The sequence below is a fragment of the Saimiri boliviensis genome, chromosome 11 (assembly GCF_048565385.1).
Source record: "Saimiri boliviensis isolate mSaiBol1 chromosome 11, mSaiBol1.pri, whole genome shotgun sequence".
In the NCBI taxonomy this organism is placed as follows: domain Eukaryota; kingdom Metazoa; phylum Chordata; class Mammalia; order Primates; family Cebidae; genus Saimiri; species Saimiri boliviensis.
In genome coordinates, this window is record NC_133459.1 from 34744033 (window position 1) to 34756452 (window position 12420).

Here is a 12420-nt window from a genome sequence, read left to right on the forward strand (position 1 = left end):
ATAAATAAGAAAGCACTCATGGATGTATACCAAACATAAATAAATACACACATGTACATATACAACACACACACATACACAGGAATATTCACCTTCGAATATTGTTTGTAATAGTAAAAAACAACCCGTAACCCTCCCTTAGGGGACATGAAGTACATCCATACAATGGGATATCTTGTAGCTATGAGAAAGAATGATACAGTTTCATATTAGTACATACAAGGTCCAGTATAGTGTTTCTAATGTTTGTATTCTTTTTTATTAAGAGGGGAAGGGGTACCTATTTACTTATCATGCCCCCATACTGTGGCATAATGTACAGCAATTAAAGAGTGTACTGACATGAAAAGATCTCTGAGATAAATTGTTAATTTTTAAAATAATGATAAAATGAATCATAGAATGTTTATCATCTGATTTCATCTAAAAAAGTTATTCCTACATTGTTATCATTGTATTAATTTTTATTTTTTAATTACCTTTCTGACAAATCTAAGTGCATATTAAAAGGAGAGGATGTATGCATACCTCAGTACTAACAATGGTTACTCATTAGAGATATTTGGAACAGGGAGGTTTAGACTGGAGAGGGTCTTCTCTATATTGTTTGAGTTTTTATGATGAAACTGTATTCATGTATTATTTGTGTAATAAAGAAGGAAATAATGGTATGCACTCAGTACCTAAAAATGAAGTTATGAAGATAAAAATGTTTTTCATAGTAAAAAAATTTTTTTTTTAATTTTTTTGAGACAAAACTTCTCACTCTGTTGCCCAGGCTGGAGTGCAGTGGGTGCAATCGCAGCTTACTGCAACCTCTGCGTCATGAGTTTAAGCGATTCTCTGGCCTTAGCCTCCCGAGTAGCTGGGATTACAGGTGTGTGACACCACACCCAGCTAATTTTTGTATTTTTTAGTAAAGACAGGGTTGTACCATGTTGGCCAGGCTGGTCTTGAACTCCTAACTTAAGTGATCCATGCACCTTGGCTTCCCAAAGTGTTGGGATTACAGGCGTGAGCCACTGTGCCAGCCAAGATAACTTTTTTTTTTTTTTTTTGAGACAGAGTCTTACTCTGTCACTCAGGATGGAATGCAGGGGCGTGATCTCAGCTCACCACAACTTCCACCTCCCAGGTTCAAATGATTCTTGTGCCTCAGCCTCCCGAGTAGTTGGGATTACAGGCGCGTGCTACCACGCTCAACTAATTTTTTGTATTTTTAGTAGAGATGGGGTTTCGCCATGTTACCCAGGCTGGTTTTGAACTCCTGAGCTCAGGCAATCCGCCCACCTTTGCGTACCAAAGTGCTGAGATTACAAGCATGAGACACTGCGCCAGACCAAAAAATTTTTGCAGAAAATAAAATAGCCACAGTAGCCTCCCTACCCACATTTACCCAGAGATAACTACTGTTAAAGCTTTGAAAATATCCTCCCAGAGGTAAAGGACGTTTTATGGAGGACATTTAATGCTAAACCAAGGAAAGCAAGAGAAAGATCACCACATAAAAAGTTTACCCTTAGCTGAGCAGACAGTGGGCATGTTTTTTTGAGTAGAAAAATAACATGATAACATATAACTTATTGTCTTATGGTTATACTTTCTGTTGTATCCCCAGTGCCTATATGACACGTAATAGCCATTAATAAGTATGTGTCTAAGAAATGAGTGATGGTGATCTGCTACCCATTGGTGAAGCTCTTCTAGTTCCAAAACCCACAATTAAGAAATCATACTAGTTGACTGCTAAAAAACCACCCATTGCTCAATAATGGTGGCAGATATCCCTTAATAGTACTATCTGTACCTTAGATTAGCACCAACAACTAATACCACTGTTTTCTCAAATCATTACAAGACAGGGAAATCTCTCGTCAGACAGTCTAGGGTGGCATAGAAAGCTTTGTTTAAGAAATAATACTGGCCAGACGTGGTGGCTGACACCTGTAATCCCACCACTTTGGGGAGCCTGAGGTGGGAGGATTGCTTGAGTTCATGAGTTGGATACCAGCCTGGGCAATATAGTAAGATTTGTCTTACTTTATAGTAACAATTGTCTCTGTTAAGAAAAAAAGGGCCAGGCATGGTGGTTCATGCCTGTAATTCCTGCATTTTTGGAGGCTGAGGCAGGCGGATCGCCTGAGGTCAAGAGATCAAGACCAGCCTGACCCATATAGTGAAACCCCATCTCAACTAAAAATACAAAAAGTAGCCAGGCCTGGTGGCAGGTGCCTGTAATCCCAACTACTCAGGGTACTGAGGCAGGAGAATCACTTGAACCCAGAAGGCGGAGGTTGCAGTGAGCTGAGATGACACCACTGCACTCCAGCCTGGGTGGCAGAGTAAGACTCCTCCGTCTCAAAAAAAAAAAAAAAAAAAAAAGAAGTAATACCTAACTATCTCAGCTACCAAGGGGCTCTGGCCTTCTTTGTCTCTTACAAGCCTTGTCTCACACTGAATACTTCTCTATAGAGAATGGAATGAATCAGTTATTCGTGATGAAAGAGATAGATTATAAAAACTGGAGTATTTGGCTGTTCTATACCTGTGCCTCAGAGGCCAAATGAAAACTGCCTAATTTTGGAAATTTGTATGTACATCAATGTGCATAAGGGATCATTTTAACTGTATAGGTGGTTATCATAGAGCCTAAGACAAAGTTTCTGAATTTTTTAGGGAAACATTAATTTGTATTATTTGTGTTTTTCTTCTTAGTTTCTGCTACTGCCTTCTACAAAGCACAACCTGTAATTCAGTTCATGTGTGAAGTTCTTGATATTCATAATATTGATGAGCAACCAAGACCTCTGACTGATTCTCATCGGGTAAAATTCACCAAAGAGATAAAAGGTGAATTAATTAGCATTTAGCACAACTTAACTAGAAAATGCATGGATATAACAACTTTTCATTTAAATTTTTTTGTATAATTAAAATCTGTTTATGTAACATCACCAGTAAAAATGTACATCGATTATAAAATAAAATATTACATTAAATTGATTACTGTAACATCTTAGGTAGTATTCTAAAGAAATGCAAAGTAATGGAATTAGTATCACTACTGCTAATTTTTTGTTAATACTTTCCCTCAGTAGCTGAAGGGCTAAGAATATCTCATGGGAAAATGCTTTAATAATATTGTTAAAAGTAGGAAACTTATTCTAAAAATATTTGTTACTTTAGAACTAGAATTCTTAGAACATATTCTAATATAATGACTTCCTTATTTTTCTGAAATGATAGTTGTTTCTTTTAGTAGTTTGAAAATCTATGAATATAGGGCTAGCCTGTTTCATGTATTGTTGTAGAATTATAGTTATTTAATGTAAATTATAGAGTTGACTGTTGATCTTGTCTGTTATACTTAGTAGCTAAATTTGTACAGTGTTGTTGCATCATATGTACATTTAACTCAAATAAATTCATTCTATATGGCTGCCCAAAAATAAAAAGAAAAAATAATTTTAATAGTGTTCTAAAATCTATATTTTATATGTACTTAGTCTGATACTCTCTGATCAGCATGAGTAGGATAAATTCTATTTATACTCTTAGATCTTAAATAGCCAGAAATAATTATGTTGTTTTTATTTTAAGATTTTACCTATTTATTGCAGATAATTTTCAACTTGTGGTTTGAATGAAGCATTTAAGTTTGTTCACTGAACATCTTTCAGTTCCCCCAAATCAATTAGAGTAGTTTAACACATCCTGCTTGCTCCAGTAATCGTTCATTCTTTGCCTTCAGTAACCAGGAAAGAGTCACTGTAATAAAACATTAAAAGGAAGATCCACGCTGCTTCAAAAATAAGCATCCTTTTATCTCAAGTTATTTAAATGCTAAAATAAGAAACTGTTTATGTAGTGTTTTGCAATCATACCATTGTCCTTTCATAATCTGTATTAAATGCACAGCTAGCATTATCAGAAGGTAGTGCATTACCTCCCATTAATATGTGATCATCTAAATGCCATGGTTTCCAGTGGAGTTGCTGCTTAGTTACCACCTCTGATATCATGAAGTCACGTACATTACTTTGCGGTAACTATGCAATCAACTCATATCACCGCTCTATCACAGAAAATGCAAGATGTACAGAACAAGGATTCAACCGCTGCCCGAAGAGCATGGACTCCATCTTAACTTCAACTGCTCAGGGGCCCAAAGAAATGACTCAAAAAATGACTAGAAAGCATAATAAAGTTGATGTTATAGTGAAGGTAAAGCCAAGTTTATAGGTTAAATATTTATTAAAGCCAAAAGTGTTTTTTTGGTTGGATGGAGGGTTTGGGGAGGGACCTGGGCAGAGAATTATCTAGTCCACTTTTTAAAAATTTCAACTTCCGCTAGCCCCTAGATTTTGGCCTAATTCTTAGGTACTTGTGATCCTAGTTTGGGGTGGAAAAATCTGGGTTGGATCCAGTTGACAAACTGATTATTTTTTTCTCCATTCCTTTCCAAGTACAGTAGGGCTTTTTTTCAAAGAAGGCTCTTTAAAGTATGTCATGTATTCCTACTACAGTAACCCAAGAGAATAAGAGTTTTGTGTTCTGTATCTATGGGTTTAATTTTTAGCTGGTATGAAGAATTTGATGGTAACTGTTAAATATTGACACAAAGTGTGCTATAAAGAATAGGTTTTCTTAGTATATAGATCTTATTCCAGTTGAACTTGTACCTAAATATTAAATAATAACTTTGGAATGGTTTCTTTATCCAATAATTTTGGTAGTTAAACAGCAGAAATATTAGGGAAAATGTATGGTAAAAGTACCATATGTATGTAAAAGTGCCAATTTATTTTTAGTAAAAGCTTATTTTGTATATAGGCTTGGAGAAACTTACTAACATTTTTTTAATTCAAGGGAAGACTTTAAAATAAATTGCTAAGTGGTACAAACAACAGAAATTTGCTTTAGACTTTTCTGTTGTGTTCTCCCCGAACATATTTTTATATCTTGTTTAGTTCATATTATTAGTATTTCCTTCTTTTAAGGTCCTCCCTTGATAGTATTCTATTTTCTAGTCTCCTTTATAATGCAAACACATAGTAATTCTCTAATTGATCTGACATTTTTGTTTTATAAAGGTAGTTTTAATGAAAAACGACTACTCACTGATTCAAGGAGGAACACTTTCAAAGAAAAACAAACCCATACCAGTCTGGTACAGCGATGTATACCATGTCCATTTAACATCTTAATTTGTTCTGATCTATCAGAAGAAATATCGTTTGTACGATTGAGCTTTGTGTTTGGTACTAATTTTCTTCCCTAATATCAGTTAGCAGTTAGATAAGAAAATAAATTTTACCATAGCAGCCATTCTCAACCTTAGCAGTATTGACATTTTGGGCTGGATAATTCTTTGTTGGGATTGGGGGTAGGGCTGTTCTGTGCATTACAGGATGCTTCTGACTATCCCTGGCCTCTACTCAATAGAAACCTGTGGCATCCCCAGTCATGTCAATCAAAAATGTCTCCAGACATTGCCAAATGTCCCTGGGGTTATAGATTGGCCTCTGACTAAGAACCACAAGTATAAAAGAGAAATATGGCAAAGAATAATAACCATAAATATTATCAGGGAACTAAAAGTTGTCCTTCATCTACCCCATTTTGGACTTTATCCTTTGGAGTCTAGGCCAAACTTAGAAAGGAGTTGCTTAACTGTGACCTCTGTGTACCTGTTAACTCTTCTCTAGGTAGCTCCAAGATTGCACTAGTCAGTGCAGTAGCCACTAACCACATGTAGCTGCTTAAATTTAAATTAATTAAAATTAAAGCCAGACCCAATAGCTCATACCTGTAATCCCAGCATTTTGGGAGGCCAAGGTGAGTGGATCACCTGAGATCAGGAGTTCTGGACCAGCCTGGCCAGCATGGTAAAACCCCATCTCTACTAAAAATACGAAAATTAGCTGGATGTAGTGATGGGCACCTGTAATCCCAGCTACTCGGGAGGCTGAGGCAGGAGAACCACTTGAACCTGGGAGGCAGAATTTGCAGTGAGCTGAGATTGTACCACTGCACTCCAACCTGGCAACAGAGTGAGATTCCATCTCAGAAAATAAATAAATAAATAAAATTTCAGTTTCTTAGGTATACCAGCTACATTTCCTAAGCTTAGTAGCATGTGATTAGTGATGACCATATTAGCATAGATGTAGGACATTCCATCATCTCAAGAAAATTCTCCTTGACAGCACTGCTTCAGAAAATTCATCTCGAAGAATTTTCTTCAAAATGGCTTAAAGCCCATTTATTTACACTCTAGAGCAGGCCTGGGATCCTTGAATCTGTAGAGTCCACAGATGGACTGCAGGTCTCTAAGAACTCCTAAAATCACTTGCTAAATTATGTGTATGTGCTTTGCTGAGAGTTTATTGCTTACATCATATTCTCAAAGGGATCTGATTCCATAAAAGGGTAGGGATCACCTACTTTAGGAATTATTTTGGTTGCATTTGATTTTTAATAGTATTGGAAAAGAGCTGTGTCACTGTATTATACTTCTATAAAATTGTCACTTTACTTCTGTTAAAAAGGCCTGGAATTTTTTTTCTCCTGCTTTATAAATCTTTAAAAGGCTTCTTTCTTGAGCTTTATGAAATTCTGATCTTCAATCAGTATGTGATGACTGGGCTAGGTAAATGTCACATAATTTGAAATTATGGAATACCTTGAGAATTATTGGAACTCCTCTTTCATTCCTCCTTCCCTCTTCCAGCATAAATACCTGAATTTATCATAAACAGGTTTTTTAATTAATGGAGGACTCTGGCCCTTTATCTATGGGCTTTGTAAGTTTTATGATTTTATTTTGTAATGTGTGGAGCATGATGGGGTAGGGTTTGGCATTAGGTCTGTCATGATTGTGACTATCGTTAGCAATGTTATATGTAAAATCTGGTGTTCATATCTTATTGCCTGTATCACAGAATTTTTTTGTCTGTTCGGAATTGAGTTTTTATAGTAATGAACAGGCTTTATAAGTATAAATAGTTTACATGTGACAGTTCTGTAACCTTCATTTTTCTTGTTGGGAACAGGTTTGAAGGTTGAAGTGACTCATTGTGGAACAATGAGACGGAAATACCGTGTTTGTAATGTAACAAGGCGGCCTGCCAGTCATCAAACGTAAGAAAAATTTGTCAGAGCAGTGATGGTGTGAGGCAGCTTGCTCTAGTTAGTGGGGTTGGGAGTTTTTCTGGCTCATAATGGGCAAGAAGTGTTCATATGTACTTTTTTTTTTTTTCCTCAGCTTTCCTTTACAGTTAGAAAATGGCCAAACTGTGGAGAGAACAGTAGCACAGTATTTTAGAGAAAAGTATACTCTTCAGCTGAAGTACCCACACCTTCCTTGTCTGCAAGTTGGGCAGGAGCAGAAACATACCTACCTGCCGCTAGAAGTAATACCTTCATGCTCCTATTAATACCCTATTGTTCATCATCCTTTTTGGATCTTTTATGCCCGATAACTTACTTCATATGGAACATTCATTTTGGAATATGAACTGTTGATAAGTTTTAATTCATTCTAAATTGTTTGTAATGAAACATGAAACAAGTTCATCCATAATCCTACCACTCTAGTATAACAACTCTTAACATTTTGGTATACTGTACTTCTTCCATTCTTTATCTGATGTACATTTTACTTAATTATAATCATGCTGTAGAGCAGTCTTGTTTACTACTTTTTTACTTAACATATTGAAAGTAAGTGATTTAATGAAGTTGATTTTTAATTTTATTTTACATTTAATTGACACTAAGGAAGAGCTAAAAAAAAAAAATACACACATCTAGTACAAAAGTTTTTTCCATTTGTAGGTCTGCAATATTGTGGCAGGGCAACGTTGTATCAAGAAGCTAACAGACAATCAGACTTCCACTATGATCAAGGCAACAGCAAGATCTGCGCCAGATAGACAAGAGGAAATTAGCAGATTGGTTAGTATTTAACCTTAGAAATGGGAATTTAAAACATATTAGGATGAACTATAATACTAGAGAACCAGGTTCTTATCAGCCCATACTTTATTACCATTTCATGGACTCTCAGAACTAAAGGGATCATGGAAGTAATCTAATGTTGTTCTGGATACAAGCCTTGGTGGGCTATATAAGAAGGGTCAGGTGCTTCTCATTGAACCCTAAGGGGTTTTTTGTTTGTTTGTTTGTTTTGTTTATTTGGGGGGGGGTGTTTTTTTGTTTTGTTTTGTTTTGTTTTGTTTTGTTTTTTGAGACAGAGTTCCACTCTTGTTGCCCAGGCTGGAGTGCAATGGCGTGATCTCGGCTCACTGCAACCTCCACCTCCTGGGTTCAAGCTATTCTCCTGCCTCAGCCTCCCTAGTAGCTGGGATTACAGACATGCACCACCATGCCCAGCTTATTTTTGTATTTTTAGCAGCGACGGGGTTTCTCCATGTTTGTTGGGCTGGTCTAAAACTCCTGACCTCAGGTGATCCACCTGCCACGGCCTCCCAAAGTGCTGGGATTACCAGCGTGAGCCACTGCGTCTGGCCAACCCTGAGCTTTTTAAGTAGATCCAGGGGATCCTCTCAGAAGAAATGTTTCAATTTAGTAAACCGGAACCTCCACCTGAAAGAGGTGGGAGATAGGACGAAAACTCAAGGAATTATGACTAGCAATTCTAAAGTTCTTTTTTTTTTTTTTTTTTTTTTTTTTTTGAGACGGAGTTTCGCTCTTGTTACCCAGGCTGGAGTGCAATGGCGCGATCTCGGCTCACCGCAACCTCCGCCTCCTGGGTTCAGGCAATTCTCCTGCCTCAGCCTCCTGAGTAGCTGGCAATTCTAAAATTCTTAATACTCAGTCCAAGATTGCTTAGTCCCCAGTATCAGAGTGGCAGCTATACAGTCTGAATAAAGAAATGGAAGATTGACTGGGTTCAGTGGCTCACCTCTGTAATCCCAGCAGTTTGGGAGGCCAAGGTGGGTGGTTCACCTGAGGTCAGGAGTTTGGAACCAGCCTGGGAAACATGGCAAAATGCCATCTCTACTAAAAAATACAAAAATTAGCAGGGCATGGTGGCATGCATCTGTAATCCCAGCAAGTCATGTGGCTAAGGCACAAGAATCACTTGAACCTGGGAGGCAAAGGCTGCAGTGAGCTGAGATTGCATCACTGCACTCCAGCCTGGACAACAAAGTGAGACTCTGTCTCAAAAAAAAAAAAAAAAAAAAAGGTAAGAAAGAAAATAAACAGAAGACAGCTTTAACCATGTAAGGTCTGTATGCAATCTCATTGTTCTAAATGAAGGGAAGGAAGGAGTTACCAATACCACTTTATAAAACTCATAGAATAAGGCAAAACTCAAGATAAAAAGGTATCTGAATCTTATCTGGCTCTGTTGTTGAATACCATTTTAACTGCCCAAGTGAAGAGAAAAAAAAATCTGGAATATTATTATTTCCCAAAACAACATAATAACACTTCCAAAAAGCAATTTTAAAGATTATTGAAAATGGGGATGCAAAACTGGCTCTTTTAATTAATTTTTATTTTTTATTATTATTATTATTTTTTTAGATGAAGTCTCACTCTGTTATCCAGGCTGGAATGCAGTGGCATGATTTTGGTTCACTGCAATCTCTGCCTCCTGTGTTCAAACAGTTCTCTCCCTCAGCCTCCCAAGTAGCTGGGATTACAGGTACCCACCACAATGCCCAGCTAATTTTTGTATTTTTAGTAGAGATGGGGTTTCATCATGTTGGCCAGGCTGGGTTTCCACTCCTGACCTTGTGATCCACCCACCTCAGCCTCCCAAAGTGCTGGGATTACAGGCGTGAGCCACCATGCCCAACCAATTTATTTTTATTTATTTTTTAACCTTAGTAATTTAATCTTTGGCTAAAAACTGGCTCTTTTATTTGGTAAGCCAACTACAGAAAAAATACCCTTTTTTCCCCATATTGACTCTTCTGTAAAGAGTCAATGAAAGTTATTACATCATATTTGATTAGGAAAATATAGGCTGGTTCTCATCCTGGATTTTTCTATTATTCTACTGTAAGATTTTAAAAGCTTTCCCAAAATCTTCCAGAAACTGTGACCTCTTACTTTCTCTATAAAAGTCTCAATAACTAACTGTTCTCATTTATTATAGCTTAACTGTTCAGAAAGTATCATATAGTAGTTTAAAAAAATAAAACAGACTTTGGAGTGTAACAACCATGGGTTCGAAGTCTAGCTTCTCCATTTTCTTACTGTTACTGTTATCATATTATTATATTTATAGCATCTGGAAAGATAATGTAGTATTTAAGAGTAGACACTCTAGAATCAGATTATACATGATTTCAGATTCCATCTACATCACTTACTTAGCTGTGTGATTTTTGACAATCATTTAACTTTACTAAGCTTTTGTTGTAGCCTTGTAAAATAGATTATAAAAGAACTGCTTTTTTAGCTATAAAATACTTGTGAAAATTTATCATTAAGCATATTAGCACCAACGACATCATGCACCAAGTCATGGTAAATACTAGTCGTCGATAAAGACAACGTGGCACAGAATATCAGTATTCCGGCCAGGCCTCAGAGATGTGGCATATCAGTATGTGAGAAAGGGGTCTTGAATTTATGTGGAAGGGAAAATAGACTATGGTGAATACGTGGATAAAAATAATGTGAGGCAACAAGCAACAACAGTCATAGCTGATAATATTATATTTCTGAGTGACCAGACAAAAGAGAAGGAGTAGAATGGATGACTCTTCTTTGGCCATCATTTGGTGCAGTCTCATTTCCAAATCATGTATAATCCTTATAGTTCCCAAGGACAAGAATTAAAATACTCTTTTACATTAAAAAAAAAAAAAAAAAAAAAAAAGGCCGGGCGCGGTGGCTCATGCCTGTAATCCCAGCACTTTGGGAGGCCGAGGCAGGTGGATCACGAGGTCAAGAGATCGAGACCATCCTGGTCAATATGGTGAAACCCCGTCTCTACTAAAAATAGAAAAAATTAGCTGGGCATGGTGGCGCGTGCCTGTAATCCCAGCTACTCAGGAGGCTGAGGCAGGAGAATTGCCTGAACTCAGGAGGCGGAGGTTACGGTGAGCCGAGATCGCGCTATTGCACTCCAGCCTGGGTAACAAGAGCGAAACTCCACCTCAAAAAAAAAAGAAAAAGCTCATCACAGGATACACTGAAATGCAGAAATGAATGGCAAATAAGCTTGAAAAAGATGCATTGGATGGGCCAGGTGCAATTGCTCACGCCTGTAGTCCCAGCACTTTGGGAGCCAAGAGGATCGGATCACCTGAGGTCAGGAGTTCAAGACCAGCCTGGCCAACATGGTGAAATCCTATCTCTACCAAAAATACAAAAATTAGCTGAGCCTGGTGGCAGGCACCTGTAATCCCAGCTGCTTGCTACTCAGAAGGCTGAGGCAGGAGAATTGCTTGAACCCAGGAGGTGGAGGTTGCAGTGAGCTGAGATTGTGCCACTGCACTCCAGCCTGAGCAACAAGATTGAAACTATATCTAAAAATAAAAGGTGTATTTGTGCCTAATTTAGAAAATGGAGCTTATACCTATCGCTTTGGGAGGCTGAGGCAGGAGGATCAGTTGAGCCCAGGAGTTCGAGACCAGCTTGGGTAACATAGACCCCTATCTCTCCAAAAATATTTTAATTAGCTGGGTGTGTGGCATGTATCTATAGTCCCAGCTACTCAAGAGGCAGAGGTGGGAGGATCACTTGGGCCTCAGGAGGTTGAAGTTGCAGTGAGCTGTGATTGCGCCACTGGGCAACAGAGTGAGACTCTGTCTCAAAGAAAAAGAAAAGAAAATTAATTTTCCTGCTTTTCTGGGGAGATTCTGTATAGCATGCTTTAAGCATAAATTTCGGTGAGATCCAACACTGAATTACATTGAGTTCTTTGTCTTTGATTATATGAATGGAAATATATAAAAATTATAACCTGTAACTCATACTGGCTTTCTTATCTGTCTCAAGTGTATTCCATTAAATAAATTTTATAATATGGCACTATTTATCTGAAAACAGTCAAGTAAATTTTACATAAATTATAAATCTGTTCTGTAGTTAGAGCACTGTTGATCAGACCTGTTGGAAAACATATTGTTGATACAGTGAAGAAAAAAAGAGGGTTCTAATGCATTAAAGTAGGGGATTTGGGGGAATTTTAAGAGTAATACAAACTTTTTCTGTTGTTAGGTAAGAAGTGCAAATTACGAAACGGATCCATTTGTCCAGGAGTTTCAATTTAAAGTTCGGGATGAAATGGCTCATGTAACTGGACGTGTACTTCCAGCACCTATGCTCCAGTATGGAGGACGGGTAAAGCCGCTTGTTAATGTTTTAATCATACACGTAGTTTGTAAGTATGGAGAAAAAGGCTTATCAGAAATATTTCAATTCAGCAAT

At 37.4% G+C, this 12420-nt stretch overlaps 1 protein-coding gene across 9 annotated transcripts in view; it reads left to right on the forward strand.

Moving 5' to 3' along the window:
• AGO3 (argonaute RISC catalytic component 3) overlaps positions 1–12420 on the forward strand; it is a 132586-nt gene that overhangs the window by 75738 nt on the left and 44428 nt on the right. For all 9 annotated transcript variants that reach the window (XM_074380511.1, XM_074380512.1, XM_003937513.3 and 6 more), the window contains 5 exons: positions 2716–2850; positions 7056–7143; positions 7268–7415; positions 7840–7959; positions 12211–12333. In XM_074380511.1, the coding sequence (XP_074236612.1) occupies positions 2716–2850; positions 7056–7143; positions 7268–7415; positions 7840–7959; positions 12211–12333 (614 nt within the window). The remainder of the gene's footprint in view (positions 1–2715; positions 2851–7055; positions 7144–7267; positions 7416–7839; positions 7960–12210; positions 12334–12420) is intronic.